The 21,932-nt window shown below is 43.6% G+C and overlaps 4 protein-coding genes across 5 annotated transcripts in view; 3 read left to right on the forward strand and 1 right to left on the reverse strand.

Moving 5' to 3' along the window:
- Positions 1–5,411: 5,411 nt before the first annotated feature.
- Positions 5,412–8,702, reverse strand: CRYAB (crystallin alpha B). 2 transcript variants are annotated; one of them, XM_033121024.1, is made up of 3 exons: positions 8,294–8,702; positions 7,038–7,160; positions 5,412–5,759 (listed from the first exon to the last, which is right to left on the reverse strand). In XM_033121024.1, exons 1-3 carry the CDS (start codon positions 8,492–8,494, stop codon positions 5,556–5,558), a joined length of 528 nt encoding a protein of 175 aa, XP_032976915.1. In that variant the 5' UTR covers positions 8,495–8,702; the 3' UTR covers positions 5,412–5,555. The 2 variants fall into 2 exon arrangements, with proteins under 2 accessions (XP_032976915.1, XP_032976916.1); XM_033121025.1 differs by lacking the exon at positions 8,294–8,702 and adding an exon at positions 7,236–7,442.
- A 434-nt stretch (positions 8,703–9,136) lies between these two features.
- Positions 9,137–10,786, forward strand: HSPB2 (heat shock protein family B (small) member 2). Its single transcript, XM_033121023.1, has 2 exons — positions 9,137–9,641; positions 10,125–10,786. Exons 1-2 carry the CDS (start codon positions 9,548–9,550, stop codon positions 10,577–10,579), a joined length of 549 nt encoding a protein of 182 aa, XP_032976914.1. The 5' UTR covers positions 9,137–9,547; the 3' UTR covers positions 10,580–10,786.
- A 3,127-nt stretch (positions 10,787–13,913) lies between these two features.
- On the forward strand, positions 13,914–20,392 carry C11H11orf52 (chromosome 11 C11orf52 homolog). The gene is made up of 4 exons (XM_033121026.1): positions 13,914–14,135; positions 17,842–17,879; positions 19,182–19,240; positions 19,479–20,392. Exons 1-4 carry the CDS (start codon positions 14,104–14,106, stop codon positions 19,725–19,727), a joined length of 378 nt encoding a protein of 125 aa, XP_032976917.1. The 5' UTR covers positions 13,914–14,103; the 3' UTR covers positions 19,728–20,392.
- Positions 20,393–20,859: 467 nt separating this feature from the next.
- DIXDC1 (DIX domain containing 1) overlaps positions 20,860–21,932 on the forward strand; it is a 74,521-nt gene continuing 73,448 nt past the window's right edge. The window contains exon 1 of the mRNA XM_033120540.1: positions 20,860–21,005. The gene's annotated coding sequence lies outside the window, so the exon portion shown is untranslated. The remainder of the gene's footprint in view (positions 21,006–21,932) is intronic.

Genomic DNA, 21,932 nt, shown 5'->3' on the forward strand with positions numbered 1-21,932 from the left:
GCTCACTGGTTACAGCTGACGGCCAACTAGCCACAGCTGATGGCCATCCAATCACAATTGATGGCCATTTACTGCCTGAGCCAGCACCTTTCCACATGAGGCCGGGAGCCTGGAAACCACTCCTGGCTCTGCCCCCACAGTTTTCTTTTTTTATTTGTCTCAAGATATTTTCTAATTTCTGTTGTGATTATTTTTCCTTTCATCCAATGATTGTTTAAGGGTGTGTTGTTTAATTTGTGAATTTCTATTTTTCCTTCTGTTATTTCTAGTTTCATTTCATTGTGATCTGAAAAGATACTTTGTATGATTTCAGTCTTTTAAAATATATTAAGATTTGTTTTGTGACCTGATGTATGATCTCTCTCTCCATGGAATGTTCCATGTGTACTGAAAAAAATGTGTATTTTGCTGTTGTTAGGTGGAGTGTTCTGCCACCACATTGTAATTTGGCTCTAACTCCGCACTGTCAAACAAGGCTGCAGAGAATATTCTCATATATGTCCCTTTATAGACCTGTGTAAATTACCCTTTTTCTGAATTGCTGAGGCATGAGGTATGCGTATGTTTAAATTGACTGTTGCTCTCAAGAATGGCTGTGCCACTCACACACCCACCACCAATGCCTGGGGTTTCCTATGTTGCCATATCTCTGCCAGCACTTAGCATTATCCAGCTTTCTATTTTTTTGCCAAGCTGATAGATGTGTAAAGTGGTGGTTGTCAACCAGGAGCAATTTTGTCCCTCAGGAGACAATTGACAATGTCTATAAACATTTTTGATTGTTATAACTGGTATGTCTACTGGATCCAGTGGGTAAAGGCCAGGGATGCTGCTAACCATCCTACAATGCACAGAAAAGCCCACAACAAGGAATTATCTGGCTTAAAATGTCAGTAATGCAATATTGAGAAAGCCTGTTTTTAAATGACACTATTGTTATTTTGATTTGCATTTCACTAACTACTAATGATTTCCAGCATTTCTTTGTAAGCATTTTGGCTTTTTGGTTTTCATTTCTATAAATTTCTTATGTATAGTCTTTGTTCATTTTTTTTTATTGGAATAGCTGTCCTTTTCTTGATTTGCAGGAGTTCTTTGTATGTTCCATCTATTAATTCCTTGTAAATTTTAGAGAGTGCGTATATCTTCTCCCTTTCTATCAACTCCTGGGGAGAACTCAAGATGGCCACAAATTCCTTGACACTTCTCTCATCAACAGGTGGAAGTCTACGCCCCTTCCTTTTAAATGTAGAATCTATAGTTGCAGGTTCTGGAACTGCTTTGACCAAAAGAATATGGCAAAAGTAACACTGTGCAAATTCCCAGGCCCAGGCCTTAAGAAACTGGCAGCTCCCACTTCCTGTCTTGTGGAACACTCCTTGGAGCCCCGAGCCACCATATAAGAATTCCAGCTACCTGACAGAGAAACCCAACAGAGAGGCCCTGACTCTACAAAGAGAGGGAGAGGGGCCCAGCTGAGCCCGGACTTCCACTCATCGTCACCAAGCTAAGGAATGAGAGTCATGTCATCTTAAAGCGTAAAGATCAGACTACCTACCAGCTGAATACCACCAAGTGACCCCAGTCAATGCCACGAGGAGCTGAAGTATTGCCCAGCTGAGCACTGTGCTACAAAATAGTAAGGTCTAATAAAATGATTATATTTTAAGCTACTAAATTTTGGGGTAGTTTGATATGCAGGAATAGATACCCAGAATAGTATTCTATAAGATTGTATCCTACAAACTTGTTGAACTCTGTTATTGGTTCCAATAGTTTGTCTGTTGAGTCTGTTGGGGTTATGTTGGCAGATGATTATATAATTTACAGATAATGATAGTTTCATCTCTTCTCCTCTAATTCTTACATCTCTTATTATTTTTCTTTTATTATGGCATCAGCCAGAACCTTTCATGCCAAGTTAAATATTAGGAGTGATAGTGAGCACCTTTGTCTTGCTCAGAATTGTAAAAGCAGTATATTCAAATTTTCTTTGGTTAAATATAATGGTTGGTTTTGGGTGTTGCTATGTCATGTTTACCAAGTTAAGGAAACTCCCTTGTATTCCTGGTTTGTTAACAGACAGGAATTTTCCCCCCTTTAAATATGGGGCCTGAACCATACATAATTTAAGATAATCATAAGATTTATTTTCTTTTACTCTATTAAGGTAATGAGTTATATTGAGAGATTTTTCCAACATTGACATCCTTGCCATTCCTGGAACATTTTATTTTGAGTGATAACTAAAACCATGGGTTAACAGCTATTCCTACCCAACCAGCACTTTGAAGTCATTACTCCATATTCTTTTGATCTTTAATGATGCTGAGAAGTCTGCTGTCGGTCTATTTGTAATTCATTCATAGTCACTATATCTTTTTGTGTTCATATCTTTTAAGATTTTCCCTTTATTTTGAATTTTCACAGTGATGTTTTTTACGTTCATATTTGGTATTGTTTATCCTGCCCAGTGTCTGAGGACTCAGGTTTGACTTCAATTCTGGAAAATCTGTTCAAATAATGCTTTACTATTTTTTTCCATTAATTCTTCTAAACCACCTATTTGGATACATATTGGAGTCTCTCATTCTTTCTACCATATATCTTCACTGTTCTGATTTTTTTTTGGGGGGTGGGATTCAACAAAAGCAGTGTTTAAAGGGAAATTTATAGCTTTAAATGCCTATATTATGGAAGAAAACAAGAGTATAATCAATGATCTAAAGTTTCAACCTTAAGCAGGTAGAAGAGGTAAGAGCAAATTAAAACCAAAGTAAATAGAAGAAAAAAATTAACAATAAAGCTGAAATCAATAAAATATAACAGAGAAAATCAATAATGTCAAAGTTGGTGTTTTGAAAGGAAAATTATGTTCATGGAGTAGAAGACTCGGTATTATAAAGATATCACTTTTTCCCAAAATGATTTATAGATTTAATGTAATAGCTATCAAAAGCTCAAGATTTTTAAAAGAAATTGACAGGATGATTCTGTTCTGATTTTTTAATACCTTTTTTCCACAACTTGCCTCATTCTGAGTGAATTCCTCAGCTATCTTTCAGTTTGTAAATATGAAGCTTTGTCCCTTATAGCATTTATAACATCAGCTGATTTCTAATATATATAAATGGTTCTTTTTCATATTCATATGTTTTTTAACGTGTCTGCTTCTCTTTGTTTAATATTTATTATTCTTTTCAAATGAAGTTATTCCTTCATTTTTCTTTTTGTTGATTTTATCGTTGTCTATTTTGGTTTTCAAAATAGGTCAAATAATTCCTTGATTTCTGGTTTTGACAACTGTGTGAACTGATATATAATATAAAAAATTAGTGGTTAAGATACATAAAATAGAACTATGGGATTCACCAAGATATGGAATACATTAGGAAGAAAAAAAATTGAGACAGAAGGTTATGGATACAGTTGTAAGTATTTTGAGTTGTGATGCTTTTATATATAATATAAAAAATTAGTGGTTAAGATACATAAAATAGAACTATGGGATTCACCAAGATATGGAATACATTAGGAAGAAAAAAAATTGAGACAGAAGGTTATGGATACAGTTGTAAGTATTTTGAGTTGTGAGCCTTTGGGAATTCAAACAAACGTTTGATAAGTAGTTGGACATGTAATTCTAGTTCTCTGGAGACACATCTGGCATGGAAGTATAAATTCAGAATATGGAAGCACATTGGTGAGAGTTGAAGATATGGGAGTTAATAGTATAATATAAGTTTATCAAAAAGAGGGATGGGAAAAGGCCAACAACAGAATTATTGGAAAGGCAAACTTGAATTACTGGCAGAGAAAGATGAGCTCATAAAAAAAGAGAAGTGATCAGGAAGATGGGAGAAAAACCTGTTTAGCACAATGTCATAGGAACCAAGGGAATGAGATTTAAAGAAAAGGTGGGTAGTCAAATGGATTAGCAAATGCAGAGTATAAACGTCAACAATAGTGGAAGTGTCTATTAGCTTTAGCAAAACTTTCACTTTCATAAATACAGTCTCAGAAAAGTGGTAGGTTGAAGAGTAAATAGGAGACAGACTTTTTGACAAGATAGAACAGTAAGTTCATGTTTGATGCAGTCCCTCTATTCCTAACATAGCAATCATAGAGTTTTTTTAAAGCAGAAAAGATAACAATATGGACAAAATAAGTAACAAAATATTTAAATAAATAAAAATAAAATTCAGGAAATGGGCATGTTAGCTTCTAGGTCTAGAAGAAGACAGTGGCAGCTATGAGTTTGACTTCTATGGAATAAAGGGATTAAAAATGTTCAATCCAAGATGGAAGAAACCAGCTCATTGCTTAAAGCCAGGAAGCTATTATGGGATTTTCCCATTTGTGAAAAATCTGGGAGAATCCTGTTCATCAAGCTTCTGGGGGGCTGTAGTTGAATAGAAACTATGGGCTTAGTGAGGTGGGAGACACAGACATAGCATTGTGATTACAAACTTATATAAGCCATCCTGTGGCACTGTGATGATACCCAATATGATAACAGGACAGCAGCCCCACTCATCATTGTAAAACCTGGTTTAGAACTGGGGAGGGATGTAGAAAATGAAATGGAGACAAGTGCAAAACTACTGGGGAGTAGGGAATGATGAGCCCAGAGATAAAGAAGAAAAAACATTTATGCCAGATAACATACACCAGGGCTATTTTTCATTAATTGAATCAGAAGTTTTGTCTAGGCTAACAAAATAAAATGAAGATGTTTTTATAGAGTAATATGTCCTTGTTTAAGCTAAATAATAGACTCACTTATTGATCAGTTATTAATTATAATTCTAAAACAACTTTTTTATGGTGGGTCATTGAATTGGGTATTTCCCAGTCTTGGTTTTAATAGGTATTTGCTGGATAATTTAGAGACTACACCTGAGAGGCTTGTTTGATGATAATCACTCAAGTCCTATTGAATTGCCTTTGTGAATCAGCTGAAGGCAATACTTATCAACAGGAAAATGTCAAATATCATGGGCGGTGAGGTGGTACCATCTCCTCCCTGGAAACATGATTAATTTCAGAGAGGCACTAGGGCTTTTTATGCGTTGTTTTCCAGAGTTTATTCAGATTTGTTGTTGGAACTGAGGGCCTAAATCAAAGAGGGAGGACAGAGAGGAACTCCTTGAACTCTGCCAAGGGCTTTAACTACTTTTTCTCCTTAATTTACTCCTTACAACAAGCGTACAAATCAGTAACCCCATGTTATAAATGGAAGTCCTACAGGCTAGAAAGATTAAATGACTTGCTAAATTTATAATGTTAGTAAGTGGTGGAGATATTCATTCTGACTCTGGAGCCCCCTAAATCATAATGTGATGATTAAATGGATGTGCTGTATTTGTCCATTTGAAAAAGTAAACGTGGAATATTCAAACACAAGACAGTTATCTGTTGCTGAATGATATTTTATTAGCTTAATAATTTGGGCCTGCCCTTAGCATTAATAAACTTCAGCACTAGTCACAAGATTTCCATTCACTGGTGGGGAAAGTTTTTTGTTTTAAAAAATGCAATTAGAGAGAGGGCATCTACTTCTTGGAGGCTGCAGTGACAGCAGGCTTATCTTCACGGGTGATGGGAATGGTGCGCTCGGGGCCAGAGGCCTGTTTCCTTGGTCCATTCACGGTGAGGACCCCATCAGATGACAGGGACGAAGTAATGGCTAGAGGGTCCACATCCGCTGGAATCCGGTATTTCCTGTGGAACTCCCGGGAGATGAAACCATGTTCATCCTAATCCAAGAGAACAAGGAAAGAGGCAGAGAGATAAGAACAGGAAAATAGCACCACTTGCTTAGAACTCAAACATCCTCCTTCCCCTTAGGAATGACCAATACTGTGGCAACATGAAAAAAAGCTGTCCTTTTTGGGACGAAGAAGAAGCTGCCTAGGTGGTCACTCCTACCAATGAGAATCTGAGAAGTCTGAAACAGGCAAAACTTCATAACCCGGAGGCATGGATATGTTTAGATGTATTTCCCAGAGGATTAGATCTATGTTTGTTGGGCCTACAGGATTTGGAATATCATCCGGCATTGAAGATCTGAATCCCTAAGGAAGCTTAGAAATTGTCTTGACTCTTCAGGGAAGGTCCCAGAATGTTCCAGGCCAATAGGACTGCTACCATTAGGGGAAAAAAAAAAAAAAAAAAAAAAGACTCCATCCAGGGAGACTCTGACCCAAACTAAAATCATACACACAAAACAGAAACAGGCGGAGGGACTAAAACTGTACTGTTTGATGAATAAGGTTCTCAGTTATCACCAATTGGTAAGAAGCAAACCCATCAAAAAACCCTCCCAGAAAGTGATGAGAAGTTATTCCATCCTTGAGTATTCTGCTAAAGAGCAGTGGACCCTAACCCTTATATCTGCTGAATCTCAAGCATTTATCCAGACAGGCTCTTAATTAACTGATTTCTACATGGGCTCTACAGTATTAGGAGCTGAGTACAGCTCTGAAACTTAGGCAGACCGTGTAGTTCAGGACTAAGAAGGGCTAAACAGAAAAGGATTCCTGAACATCTAAAAGAAAAGTCCCAAACTCAAGAGCCTTCGGGGTACATGCAGTTAATGTAATTATGAAAAGCAACCAGGTGTCGGACAAGCACTATGCCTAAGTCAGCGGTCTTCATCCTTGACTGTACATTAGAATTACCTAGGGAGCTTTATAAAAATGTTGATGCCTAGGTTCCATCCCTAAAAATTCTGATTTAATTGGTCTGAGATAAACCAGAGCACTGGAATTTTTTACAATTCCCTTTGTGATTCTAACGTGGCTAAGGTTTCGGACCACTGGCTTAAATGGGAAGCCCATTTGTCCTATCTAAGGCAATCAAATCAAAACAAACAACGGATCATGTCTCTGGCCAAAACAACAACAACAACGCCAGGTCTATCCCTGTTCCAGACCCTAATGGTTTAGGACTGAAATGTTGCCAGCCTCAAAGGCTGATGGTATGTATATAGTATGCCCTGAATGAATGAACAGTAGAGAAAACAAGCTGCATACCTGGCGCTCTTCATGTTTGCCGTGCACCTCAATCACATCTCCCAGCACCTTGACCTTGAGTTCCTCTGGGGAGAAGTGCTTCACATCCAGGTTGACAGAGAATCTGTCCTTCTCCAGACGCATCTAGAAATAGTAAGGTGGAGAGGAGGGGGTAGGAGAAAAATATGGTAGGAATGTGGATAAGTAGTGCAGTCTTACCATTCTGCTGACTTGCTTTCTAGGCAGGTAATTTAGTCTCCTCTTTTTGGCAAAAAAATTCCTTTTTAAATAAACATGATTCTCTGGTTTAGGGGAGCCACCACAGTGGTACCCAAGGCACAGCACTTGGTCATCAGGATCAAACTTTATTTACAGGGACAGGGAAGACAACAGGCCACCCAGGGGGAATAATCACAAGGATGGGTCTGGGCCTGGCTTCTACTGCCTCTCTGACCCCAATGCCTGGCCTTGTCATTTGTCTGTTAGACAAAGGCCTCTTCTTCTTGCTCAGGTCTCTGCCAAGTTTCCCACCCACTCAATCTGGAATGTTGTGCTGGCCATGATTGTCTTTCCAAAGCCCTTGCCCACTCAGCTCCTATTTATTCACACTTGAATATTTTTAAACTAGAGTGTTATCTGTGACGGCTTCTGTCCACCTTGTATGTTCACTCCATTCTCTCGCCCTCTTAGGACAAGTGGGGGTCCTAAGACTGGACCTACATCTTTCCTCCTTAGGCTTAGACCCAGGCCAGTGCCCTGTCACAGCCCTGAGAAACTCAGAAAATCACAGAAGAGGGAGTAAGAAGGAAGAAAATAGCGGTTGCTGTCTCCAGCTCCATTCAGTGGGGATGACAAACTCACAATGAGGTAGGGCTGTCTCCTGGTCTGAAACTTAAGATGATAAAATTTGTCAGGAGTATGAGGTATTAGAAATGGTGAGCAAAGGAGTTTGAAGGCAGCTCTTTCCCTGTAGATACTTATGAACAAAACCAGAAAGGGGCATCCTTCTTAGAAGTTAGGGTATGGATGATCTTCCTAGCACATGGGAAAGATGTAGTAAGTAGGATATAGAGAAGCATCAAAGACAAACAGGTGACTGGGGGAGAGACAGAGGAACTAGTAACCTCATCTTTCTTCGCTGCAGGACACGCAATTGCGTAAGAGATTTAGGACACTTAGACATAGCCAGATTTAGACAGACAGGAGAAGTAGAGCAGACAGACATTTTTCCAGAAGGTTCAGGAAGAACTCTCCTGTCCTACAGAGGGGAGACTTACCTCTGAGAGCCCAGTGTCAACCCAGCTGGGTGCCCGCAGGAATGAGGGCAGCCGAAAGTAGAAAGGGCTCAGGGAAGTAGAAGGTGGGAAGAAATCAGACTCCAACAGGTGCTCTCCAAAGAACTGGTCAAAGAGGCGGCTGGGGGAGTGGAAAGGAAAGAAGGGGCGTCGGATCCAGGGGTGGTGAATGGCAATATCCATGGTGGCTTTTTGACTGCTGGGGGTCAGCTGGCTGGTCAGCTCCTTCAGCTGCAGCTACAACCAGCGCTTTATATATGCAGTCTTGTGAAGCTTCTGGAACGGTGATGTCAGGGGTTTTATTATCCTAGCTCACCACCCGTTCATAGAGACTTGTGATCGGAGATTTGGCAGTGTGACACATACCCAGTACTCACTGAGCTAAGAAAAGAGAAATACAAACACGTCTGAGCTGTCCAGTGACTTGCCCTGGACTTGTTTCACTAGCTTTCTGCCCACACCCTATCCCCCCCACCCCGTCCCTCCCGCCCCCCTTGACTGGGACAGAGTCAAGAATCCCAAGCAGGCAGGAGGTGTGCCCCTCCTCCTCTCCAGCCTAGGGAGCCAGGGGAATCCAGCCAGCAACTATCTTGGGCCTGGGCAGGAACTGGAATCTTCCTTGGCTGGGCCCCAGAGACATTAACTCTTTGTGGGTCCCTGGAGGAGAGCAGTGATCACCAACATGTCTGTGGCAGGCATCTGTGTGGTGCTCAAAGTTGATGTGGGTTCAGGTAAGGACCCTGACATTAATCTGGGCAGGAAGAGCCCTCACCCCACCCCAAAGAGAAGGAAGAAAAGTGTTCCTCTTTCACCTTATAAGGCTGGCAGAACATTAAATCCAGGAGAGCTTTATGAAGTGGGGTGCGACTGAGGAGGAGAAAAGGTGGCGTGGACAATGTGCAAACTGTGAGGGTCTCAGCGAGGCCTCTCTAGGGCCTCTAATGCTAGCCACCGCTCCCCAGCTCGCTCCCCAGCCAGGACCCCCAGCTGTCCTCTGGAGTCCCCTGCGACAGCTGAAGGGTGTGCAGGGGAGGGGGCGGGGGTCCAGGCAGCGCTGGTCACACACTCTTGGCTGGCGCTCAGGGCCCCGCTGCCCGCCCCTCCCCGAGGCTCGAGGCTCGACACTATTTTGGGTGGTGTAGACCCCGCCCCCACCTCGGACCGAGCCCTGGCTCTCCAGGCAGCTGGTGGGGTCTCGGTGCACCTCGGACCGGGGCCTCTGACACGTCTGCAACCATGTCGGGCCGCTCGGTGCCACATGCCCACCCAGCCACCGCCGAGTACGAGTTTGCCAACCCGAGCCGCCTGGGTGAGCAGCGCTTCGGAGAAGGTATGGCACAGCCGCCACTTCCTTGCCTCCCACCCCCACCGCCTGAAATTCTGGGCTGACCTCCCAACGGTGCTGGCCTCCACCCCACTCCGGGCTTAACTGAACTCCTGGGGCGAGCCATCTCCCACCCCAGCTCCCCCCTCACTCCCTCCAAGCAGGGCTCTTTTCCCTTTCTACTGACCTCAGAGTAGAGGTGGTAAGAGCAGTGCTCTGACACCTGCCCCCTGCCCCCCTAAGGATGCCTCTTGTTCCCCTTCTGTTTACCCAGTTCTGCTTTGGTTTGCCCTCCTCTGCCCCCATCTCATTTCCTTTCTCAATCCCTTCTCCCCGTTGCCTCCTTCTAGTCGCTGTGTCCCCCACCCTCTCCCCTTACCTACTTCTGACTCCCCTCCTGCTCTCCCCAGTCCTCATCTCTCATTTCACCCCGTTCCTACCTCATGCTCCCTCATCCTGCCTCTTGCCTTCTCTTTCTCTGCCCCTCAGGCCTCCTACCAGAAGAGATCCTGACCCCCACCCTCTACCATGGCTACTATGTCCGGCCCCGGGCCACCAGAGCTGGGGAGGGCAGCAGGGCAGGGGCCTCCGAGCTCAGGCTCAGTGAGGGCAAGTTCCAGGCATTTCTGGACGTGAGCCACTTTACCCCAGATGAGGTGACCGTGAGGACTGTGGACAACTTGCTGGAGGTGTCTGCCCGGCACCCCCAGCGCCTGGACCGCCACGGCTTCGTGTCCCGAGAGTTCTGCCGCACCTATGTCCTGCCTGCTGATGTTGACCCCTGGCGGGTCCGTGCTGCTCTCTCGCATGATGGCATCCTTAACCTGGAGGCGCCTCGGGGTGGCCGACATTTGGACACTGAGGTCAATGAGGTCTATATCTCCTTGCTCCCTGCACCTCCTGATCCGGAGGAAGAGGAGGAGGCAGCCAGAGTTGAGCCCTGAGTGCCACAGACCCAGCACCCAGCACTTTCTCCCTCGTGCAATGATATGAGCAGCTGCCACCACCGGAGAGGCAGCAGCATCCTTGGGGGAATGGAAAAGTGCATGGGCCACAATGTATGGTTTGGTCCCTTGGGACATGTCCTAGTCTTTGGTTTAGTTCTGGGTGGAGCTGAATAAACCCAAATCTCAGGGCCTTGTTTGTGCCGCTCCCTATTCTGTGGCCTGGAGGAGGGGGTGGGCAGGGAGGGAAGAGGTCTCATAGCCATCTAGAGAAAATGCTCCTCAGTTAGGTGTACCCAGCACTACAGAACCCTGAGCTCGCACTTGGATGCTGAGGTCACACCCAGAAGCTAACACTGGCTCCAGATTAAATTCCTAGCCATAATTTTCTCACAATGCAACAAAAGAGAGAGTGATCCTGGGAGGGAAAAGGGATATGCCATCCAAACAGCCCAGAGGGCACTGTCTGAGCTGGTGATTAGAAACACAAAAACAAGGGTCTCCAGACTGTCTGGCTTATTTGGGGTAGGGGTTGGGAAAGCAGGTTTTGGCTGGAGAGGATTGCCTACAGCCCTGTTTTCCCATCCTGAGGTCTGTCCACTGAAAATGGTCTCTGATTCTGAAGGACCAAGTATGTATACACAAGGGTACAGACGCAGAAATCTCTGCCATTATCACCAAACCACTATCCTCCGCACAGGGGAGGCCCATGACAGAAATTTGCCTCCTATCTTGGAACATACCAAGAGAGGAACCACTGCATCACTACCCCACACATGGTCATTCCAGGCTAAATGCAAGGGAAACAAGGGCTGTTGGTGATGGCCAGGGCAGCATCCTTTGGAAGTGGAGTCTTATCACGAAAGGTATGATGTGTGCAAGAGACCCTGGGTATCTGACCCCTCAATTACTCTCTGTGATCAAGAGAGCAGGCATGTGTATGATTTGGAGAGGACCCGGACCTCCCTGCCCCAAAATATATATTTTATGAGGCTGTGGTGGACATCTGAAATTCTTCCATTAAAGTGGTGGATTCTTAGCTTTGTTGGGTTATAGACCCATTTGAAAATCTGACAAAAGCGATAGATCCTCTTACCAGAAAAATACATATGCTCCCAAATTTGGCACACAATTTGAATAGGTTCATACAGCTCTTAAGATCCATTCATATACCCCTCTTAGGGATCTGTGGACCCCCCAGGGTAAGAACCCTCACTTGATTAAAGGATTTCCGTCAATTTAAAATGAGAGCATGCTTCAGAGAAATAACTGTTGATATATCCATTTGTTCGCTCAACAAATATTTGTTAAACCCAAGTAATATACACTATAGGGGATACACATTGTAAGTATAAACTATAAAAACTATGGTCTTTTATTGTTTTCTCTCGGGAATATTAGTACCTAGCTGAGAAGAAAAAAAGTAATAAAAGGATCCTATTCAGACTTCAATCAGAACAGTTTCACATTGATCTGTTTTGTAACTGGGATTTTTACATAAGCTTTACTTAAAAGAAAGGGTTCCTTAGCTAGAAAAAAAATTGAGACCTTTGATTTAGTTCAAATCCCCACCCTGTTCAAATTGTTTCAAGATTATTAGTGAACTTCTGGGACATTTTGAGTGACATAGAACTAAAAACTTCATAAAGTAGCCTACTTCATTTTCCTTTTAGTCAAATCTGTTATAAATTCTTCCTTCTATTAAACCAAAATCTGCATTTCAGTAACATCTGCCCATTGGTTTTGGTTATGTCCAGAAAATAAATGCAATTCTTCTTTCACTTGAGGTTCTTCATCTGAAGGACTTAAAGATAACCATCCTATCCTCCTAAGGCTTCCCTTCCCCAACTAAACATACCTAATTCTTTTACCCATATTTTACAGGACATTCCATAACAATTATTACCCAGACAACTCTCTCTTGAACACACTGCCTTTTGACAACACAATCTGAAATCCAACATGTAGACCTAAAATTATTATTCCACGACTGACTGGTACAGCCTTTGGTGAAGTAATCAATACCCTTGTTTATCACTCTAGACTTCTATTAGTGCTGTTTTAAGTGTATCACATTTTCTGGAACCAACCGCTACACACTGTTGGTTCTTTTGGAGTTTCTGGCCATATAAAATCTCTTAGGTGTTTTCCTTTACATTTCTCCTTTAAATTAGAGAAATTGTCTGGAAAGGGACCAGATGCGGAGGGCTTTGAGTGCCAGGCTAAGAAGCTCAGGTAATAGGATGAAAAGGATACAGTTAATAGTAGAGTACAGAATGGATTGCCGGGCAGAAGCATGACTACAAAATAAGGCTGGTGCAATGACCTAGCACAAGATACTAAAGCAAGATGCTTTACCATCTGACAATTTGCTGAGAATAAGAAGTAATAATAATAACAATAGCTAGGGCTTACTGAGAGCTCCCCATGTGTCAGACCCTGGACTGGCACATTATCTCATATAATCTTCACCACAATTCTGTATGGCTGTCACTCCTACTGTCCCCATTTTTCATAAGGAAAGAAGATGGAGAGGAGTGAAGAGTCCAGGGCATTCTCTGTGGAGTGCAGGGCTGAGTGGTGGGTCTTGAATACCCATAAAGAGCACACAAATAACTGGGCATTGGAGCAAGACACTAAAGATGGGGGTGGGAGGATAGGAGACAAGAATTACGGGTTTTACAAATTCTTCTAGAGCCCATTATTTTCTACAGAGGAATTTGCTTGACTGCATCCTAGTTGCTGGTAAACGTGGAATGAGTGTAAGTTCGGGTCATTGGAAGGAGAAGCTGAGTTGAGGTTTAAATGGAGATTCTGTAATTCTGTACTGAAAATGGGGAAGTGAGTGGTTAAGAAGTACTGAGGCCATTCCAATCATAGAGTCCTATGATTTTTGACCAGAAAGGGGATTAGGTAATAGGTTCAGCACTCCATTTCACAGTCCTAGAAAAAAGGGATTTGCCCAAGTTAATTCCAAAAGCAAGGGAGAAAGAATATAAAAGGAATACATTTCCCTAAATTTAAGTTTCCAAGAGACTCCGGTATTCAAACCCAGATTCTGGACAGAGATAATAAGAAATTGATACTGATTGCCTTGAAAGTGAAACTCAATTAAAGCTGAGTAGTGCTGGGAAACATACGGTAAGACTATTATAGAGGATATATTTCAATGACAGTGTGATGTAGTGGAGAAACATTTCCTAAGGAAAACCAGAGCCCTTATCTAGCTCAGGTTTCTTTTCACTGAAGCTTGAAGCTCCAAGTTCATAGCTTCATCAAAGCAGCTCCAAATCCCAAAGCTGAGATAGTTCTCACCTGGCGTCGGTGTGTGTTCCTCTACCCTTTGGCTGGGAGCAGTCACCTGGGAATCATTCCAGCAGGTGGCTTCCAAAGTCCAACCTGCTAGGTTGAAATCTGACACTAACAGAGACTCCCCGGGAGTCTGAAAGCTAAACCAGGAACCAGGAAATGCACAAGCCTCTTTATGTAGAAAAACAGCTGGGCTCCCTCAGAGACAGAGCACCATGGGAAACCGCCTGTGCTGCGTGAAAAGCTGGTGAGTAGGGGGTAAGGGGGAGGGTAACATCTCTGTCAGTAGACATGGAAGCCCTGAGGATAAGATAGAGCCTGCACATTAGATAGTTCTCTGCCGATCTCCTACTGCCACCTTCCTCTGCCTGGCACCTCCTGGTGCCAACACTAGAACAGCACCTCCTTCTGTGCTCACTCCTTTCAGGAGACTTGGGAAAACACAGCCAAGCCAGCTGTCTATAGCATACCCAGAGAGCTGGAATGGTGAATTGGTATTGTTTCTCTTTGTCTTCCTCTTCCTCTCCTTTCCTTTCCTGTCCCTTCCCTTCTTCCCCAGATGATGATAATTGTGGCATTTGATAGCTTACTATGTGCCAGGCACTTTACACACAATCTCATTTAATTTCCCCCAACAATTCTAAAGGGAGGTGGCCTTACTCCTCCCATTATTTACAGCTGAGAAGCTGAGGTTCAGAGCAGTTGTCTGAGGCCACATGGCTTCCGTGTTTCCCTGAACATAAGACCTAACCGGAAAATAAGTCCTAGCATGATTTTTCAGGATGACATCCCTGAACATAAGCCCTAATGCATCTTTTGGAGCAAAAATTACTATAAGGCCCACTGTTATTTTCGGGGAAACTTGGTCGTAAGTAAATAAACCAAGATTCCAAGATAGGTCTGTCTGATTTCAGAGCCCATACTTTTAACCACTGCATAACACTGCTTCCCAAATCAAGCAAATCACCTTTGGAGAAATGTTTATTTGGAAGGGCAGAAGTGGGGAGGACACTCTCCATGGAATATTTGAATGTAACTTTCATGCTTATTTGCTGTGTGGCCTTAGGCAAAGCCTGTAACTTCTCTTTTTTCTCATATATCAAATAAAGATAATATGACCTATGTAGTTAGACCACAGGCTTGAAGAGTAGAGAATATGTGAAAGCCCCATTGTAAATTAATCGTAATGTCTTTATTGTTCTTTCTCAGAATTGTCATCACTATAAAACCCTGGACCCGGTTTTATCATGTCTAGTGTCTTAGCTACACTGTTCCATGCCTGGGTCAGTCTTGAGGATGTCTTGTTTATGAATAAAACATTATTATATTTAGAGAGATAGGTGAGGTACATTGAAAAATGCATATACTTACATGATTTGAAGTCAGTACACTGGATTCAAGTCCTGTTCCTACTAAATTATTTATTAAATATTTTATTGAACATTTATATGTACCAGGCATAGTGATAGATGCAGAAGACATAGTAATAATAAAAAATTTGGTCCCTGCTTTCTTAAGATACAGTGTTATGGCCTTAGGTGACCCATCTGTAAAATGGGAACAATAACAGGATTGAAAAAAACAAATAAAGCACTTTTTAAACCCTGAGATGTCCTACAAACGTAAGACATCTAGAAACATACAAGCTTCTAGAGAAAGGGATGTAACAGCTACTTTCACTTCCTTTCTTCCCAAGTCTTCATATTCTTCATTTTTGGTTATTAGTTCCTCTGATGGTGGTGTCATAGGAATCAGCTTTTCCTGATGCTCATTATATGCCAGGCACGTAGTTGAGTAGTTTACATTCATTATTTTATTTAATTCTTACAATAGTCCCATGAGGTTTAGGTTCCGTTATTATCCTCTTTTATTAATAATAAAAAAAGGAAGCCTAATGAAATTAAACACTTACTAAAGTTCACACAGCCAGTCTGATACCGTCAGTCTGACTCTAGAACCTGGCTAAAGACGCTATATCAGGTATTCGAACCAAAATATATTTTTTCCTCTTAAAATATTAGTCAGACTGGATAAATATTACTTTTCTCTATTTCTCATCTCAATAAACTTCCAGACACTTAAAGATACTATGATAATTGAATATATTTTTATTTTAAAATATTATTTTTTTGATTACAAAAGTAATACATATTCACTATAGAAAATTTAGAAAATACTAAAGAGTAGAAAATAAGAACCATAAATCTAAGCACCCAGAAACGACAGGTACATTTGAGTGTATTTCCATGTAATCCTTTTTAAATGCCTACGTGCATAGTTTTTATCTCCAAATATATCTTACTATCTTTTTTATTGACTTAATAAAGAGTAAAATTTTTGATGCTATTAGATGTTCTCCCAACATCTTGCTTAAATGGATATGTAATGTTCCATTGATTGGAGATGCCATTTATTCAGTTAGTTACCAATGTTGGACATTTAGGATATTTCCTGTTTTTGTGGGGTTGTTTTTGCAATTGTAAATAATGTTACGAGCATCCATATTTGCACCTGTTTGATTATGTCTTAGGATACAGAATTGCTACATATTTATATTTAAGGCTTCTTATTGCCAATTGTGTTCTAGAAAAATTGCACCAAGTTTTACTCCTACTACCAATAGAGGAGAGTGCCCATTCAGTTTCCTTAATTCTAAGCTAAAAATAAAATCTTATCACCTGTGAGTCTAACTGAATATTCCATTTGGGTTGTGTCCAGGTATTGTGCAATATCCAACTTGGGAACAGGCTCTGTTCACCAAAATTGGGTCACGCAAGTATGTTATTTTAGAATTAATATTTTCTTCTTTCAAGTAGAAGTAAGCAGGAAGACAATAGTGACAAGGAGCAAGGAATTAGAGGCTAGGATAAGGTAAGAGAAAGGAAGAGCTGATGTGGCAGAAGAGAAAGTAGAAAGACCTAGAAGTAATTTCAAAGCTTTTCTTCTGAACCACCTATAGAGTTAAGATGGTGACTCTAAGTGCTTTCCACTCAGCAAGTTAAAACCAAAAATCAAACCGAAACACAAACCTCTTGTCAGATTTGTGTGGAAAAATCCTGATTTTTCCACAGTAGTGAAATGGACATGATTTAGAAGTTTACTTCTCTCTTTTTAAGTAGCAAAACAAGGAAATGTCCTTGGGGAGACAGAAGTCAGACTCTGTGAGAGTTGGAAATGTACTAGCAAGAAAAAGCAATGGAGTAAGCCCCAAACTATTCAGCCTATTTCCTCAGACAAGTGTGGTTTCACTGGCCATCAAGAAGTTGACAATCACAGAGACATATTGTCTCCACTGGGGACCCCAGGGGCTCAGAAATGAGTATAACAGGTCTGTACTGCAGCAAGGGCGGGGTAGCTGAGTCATTCACCAAATTCAGAGCTCCCTGTGCTGTGGACTTTAAAGGTTAAACATCTCTCACTTTCTCTGTTAATTAAAAACAAGACAGGGAAGTAGGGAGGTAGGTCACCTGTTAGGATAGGGCTTTGAGGAACGCTAATTAGTCAGCCCTTGTTGTGGCAGCTACTGTGACTCCCAGAATGAGAACTCTGAGTGGCAGTGACCCCCCAAAAAGCACCGAAGCAGAAGCAAGAGGGTCTCTGAATCCAGGAATATCCCATTGTTTGGCAGGTTTCCCTTACCCTCTGCTGGGATTAGCCTGTTAGACAATCCCAGAATAGCCCTCAGCTCAGCTACATCCCTGGCATGTAGTGCCTGATGCTGTATTTTGGGTTTGGTTATGTCAGTTGTACCATGCTGCCTTCCAGAACCATCCCTTTGGGAGGGGTGTTATACCCCTGATAAATGCTTTGGGGCTAGTTTAGGGGCGACTATGTTAGAGGGAGGTGAGGGAAGGTCATCCCAGAATGTTAAGAAGATGACAGAGCAAATGATGAACGAGGGAAGGTAGAGGCCTGGGCTCTTACACATGAGTGATCTGTTTTTCTTTTCGCAGGAGTTGCCCATCAATTTTCCAGAGGAAAAAGAAAACAGGTAACTGTGGGGAAGAGAGGGACTTGGGTGGGGTGGGGGACAGGGCGTAGGGGGCTAGCAAATTAGAAAAGATAATAGAAACAGTGTCTTTGGAAAAGAGGAGTCTTGGAAGGGACAAAGAGAGATAGTACATCAAAGAGAACCTTTGGGTTACCGGGTGCAAGACTAACTCTGAAACTCTGAGTCTCATCCTTTCCATTATCTCAGAGTAGCAAGCTTGGTTGTTCATTCATTCATCCAGCAAAAATTTCCCAAGCACTTATCCTGTATGTGAGGCACCGCAGAATTCCAAGCAGGCAGAGCGGCACAAGAGGAAGGATACACTGTCTAGGTCCAGCAGAGCAGAAAAATCACATTTGAGAGATAGATACGTAATTTGTAATGCCATCCACTCGCGCTATAATAGGTGCATGTTCATGCTGTGGGACAATGGGAGGAGTTCACAAGTTGAAAGAGGAACAGGGAGAAGAGGCTATTTTTAGGCAGAGGACTTATCTCCTGCAGAAAAAAGAAAGAAAAGAGAGAGAAGCGACTGACTTGATTGAAAGTGACCAATTGTTTGGTGTAGCTGAATACTTATCACGTTGCACTGTAATAGTCTGAGCACTTATTTGTCTCCCCCAATAGACTGTAAGCTCCCTGAGGCAGAAGAAACAGCCTACTCACTCTTCTATTCCCACAATGTGGCACAGAGAACCGAATGGGCTTTCAACATATATTTGTTGAACTATGTTAGGGTCTGGTGAAAAACGAGGATGAAAGATTTTTTTTTTTAATTTTTTTATTGGGGAATGTTGGGGAACAGTGAGTTTTTCCAGGGCCCATCAGCTCCAAGTCAAGTCATTGTCCTTCAATCTTGTTGTGGAGGGCGCAGCTCAGTTCCAAGTCCAGTCACCATTTCTAAGAATTGAACCAGCAACCTTGTTGAGGCTCTAACCAAGTGAGCCATCCGGCCACCCCTCCGGAAGCTCAGCGGCAGCTCGTTGTCTTCCATCTAGCTGTGGAGGGCGCAGCTCACTGGCCCATGGGGGAATCTAACCAGCAACCCTGTTGGTCAGAGCTTGCGCTCTAACCAACTGAGCCATCTGGCCGCCTCCAAGGATGGAAGATATTATGAGATTGTGAAAGGGCCAGATTGCACACCCTGCTAAGGTGTGGGAATGGTAGAAGTGAAAAAGGTGAGAACAGAGGCAGGGAGATTAGTTAGAAGCCCACCATATAGTTTAATAGAGATTTGAAGAGGGTAACTTCAGTAGAGACAGGGAAGAGAGAATGGATTTAAGCTGGATTTCCTCATCTCAGGGAGTCAACCAAGATGGACACTGAAGCAGCAGCAGCAGCAGCAGCTGAATGGCACAAAGGTAATGATAGGCCTCTGTTCCTTCTTGCGGGCTGCTTAGATATGGGATCCCAGGACTTGGCTTTTTGACCCTGAAACAGACACATCTCAGTCATCTGCAGAACTTGCTTGTTCTGCCCATCCTCCTCTGCTCCCCAAAGGAGCAAAGTGAAGGGACGTCAGTCTAACTGAGCCTGCATTGAAGGTGAGGGGCCAAACCAGCCAAGAATCTCCATTTTAATACTGTCCATTCCTCACAGGGCCATGACTCAACAGGACACAGGTGTGAGCGGGTGTTAGAGCAGCCTGCATCTCAGGAGAGGAATCAAGGCCTCAGATCAGAGGACAGCGGCTTATATTACGCAGACATTCAAGTGTGCAGCCGGACCCAGCCACGCTCTGCCCAGGAGGTGAAGCACCTGCAGTTACAAAATGCTACAGAGTATGCCACACTTTGCTTCCCCCAGGCCACACCCTGCTATGACAGCAAGAACAGGACCCTAGTGTGAGCCTTGTGGAGGAAGGACCAGTTTCCATCATTTCACCGCTACTCCTGTGGGAGAATCTATTGCCCAAGGATGGCGGCCACATTTTAAGCTTAAAGAATTCAGGATCCCCTGCAATTGTGTATCCCCTATCTTGCTGTCTCCCCTAGGCCTGTCTCTTATTTGCTGCCATTAGCTTGGAGTTGTATTTGCGTTGGCTAGGGGTGGATGGAGTTGCACAAAATGAGGGGGTTAGGCTGATGTGCAGGAAGGTAGGTATGTGACCCCTACCTTTACTCCTGCTCTTAAGAAAAGTGCAGAATACCCCTAAGCACTTGAGCTGATCTTGTTGAACTTAATCTAACGGTATCGTTAAACTCCTTAATGCTATCCTTAAACTCCAAAGCTGAAGAAGAGGTGCTCTGAAAAAGCATCCTGAGCTTTTGTACACAGCCCCGAGGCCTGGCTTGGGCCATTTCCTCAGTGGCTGGGTCAAGGGTCCCCGACCTAATCAGACGAATGAGAGCAGAGGCTGAGGCACGGAGGAAGCATTCTCAGACCATTGGTTGCAAGGACTTTAAATCAATGGTACTGACAGTACTGCGTGGCCGGGAAACTCCCCTGGGTGGGCCTGTTGGCTTTCACAGGTGCGGAGCGGCTAGGATCAATAAATCGCGTACGGAACCTTGTCTGGTGCGTTTTCCGGGTCGGGGATTTGTGGGCTCCCGTTAGTGCAGCGGGTCTCGCCCACCCTAAGGGCGATTTGGAAGTCCAGCAGGTAGAGGCAAGGCTTCCCGCCTCACTCTTCAGGCCTGCCCTGGGGCGGAGAGGGGGTGTGGTTTGGACCGACCAGAGGCGAGTTCCCAGCTGCAGAAGCCGGAGCTCTCTGGCCAGGGCCCAGACCGGTATGAGGCGCCTCTGTACAGGCAGGGGACGCAGCCCAGGCAGGCAGGAGGCGGGGTCCAGGCCGGTACGAGACCGCACCTGCTCCGGCCAGCAACGGGAGGGTCAGGACGAACAGGGGGAGGGGCCAAGGCCTGCGAGGGTTGTGGTCTGGGCCGTTAGAAGGCGGGTCCGGCCCGGCAGGGGGCGGGGTCTGGATCAGCGAAAGGTGGAGTCCGAGACGGCAGGGGCGGGGTCGTCAGGGGCTGACTCCGGCAAGCTGGAGGCGGGTTCGGCGGTGGCCGGCCTCCGGGTCACCATGGCAGCGGGAACGCTGCGGCGACGCTGTAGCAGTAGGAGTTCCTGCTCGGCAGGGCAGGGGACAAAGATGCTGAACCAGACCGACCGATGATTTAAGAGGTAAGTGCTGAAAGGCGGCGAGTAACTAGGAAGTATTATTAGCACCGACTGATCAGAAGTGGGGACACGAGGAGGGGCGAGGGTGGGGTGGGATGAAGGAGGCGGAAGTTTCAAGTTCCGAACCCGCTTGGAGTCTTACAGGTTCTCAGTGTACGATTCCTGATTCAGACTTTCAGAGCTTGGCGAGGAGTGGTAATGCACTTACTTCCCTTTCTCAACCTGGATACCACCCTCTGGATACCACTGGCCCTCAGTTTGTCCCTGATAGGGATGAATCCTTAAGATGGATAGAGTGAAAATGGAATCACAGCACACAGAAAGTTGGTATTAATAGAATCAACTTCATAGAGTGTGAGAATTTTAAGCGCTTGGAACTGTACATAGTATGTAAATGTTAACTGCCATTGGCATCATGATCACTGTCACTATTTTCCCGACCTGTTCTCTGGCACAGACCTCGTGCAAGTGGATTCAGAAGAGATGGCTAGAAAACTGCCTCCATCACTAATTGGCAGAGCAATTCCGTACCCTATTTCCTATTAGCTGGGAGTAATAAAATGAACTCTATTTCCAAGAGTTCTATGACGGTCAAATAAGATGATGTAGGTGATAGCACTTTGTGAACGTAAAGTCTATATAAAAATTTCTGCCTTGGAATAAATGCTGCCTTTCCAGGTTAAAACTGAATTTCTGAGGATGAAGGAAAGTGCTCTCCAGACGCAGAGCTCCCAGTATTTCTCGTGATTGTCTTCAGAATCCTTCCTATGGTCTTGGACTGATAAATGTCGGGAGGAGGGAAAATGCAGCTTTACTTAACTAATGATAGGGAAGCATTTGTCTTTATTACTATTAAAACCTAAGTGGCCAGTTTTTAAAATGCCTTTAGGATACCCTTGCTGTGATTATAATACCTTGGGCTGGACTTCC

This window comes from Rhinolophus ferrumequinum, chromosome 11 (genome assembly GCF_004115265.2).
Source record: "Rhinolophus ferrumequinum isolate MPI-CBG mRhiFer1 chromosome 11, mRhiFer1_v1.p, whole genome shotgun sequence".
Taxonomy (NCBI): domain Eukaryota; kingdom Metazoa; phylum Chordata; class Mammalia; order Chiroptera; family Rhinolophidae; genus Rhinolophus; species Rhinolophus ferrumequinum.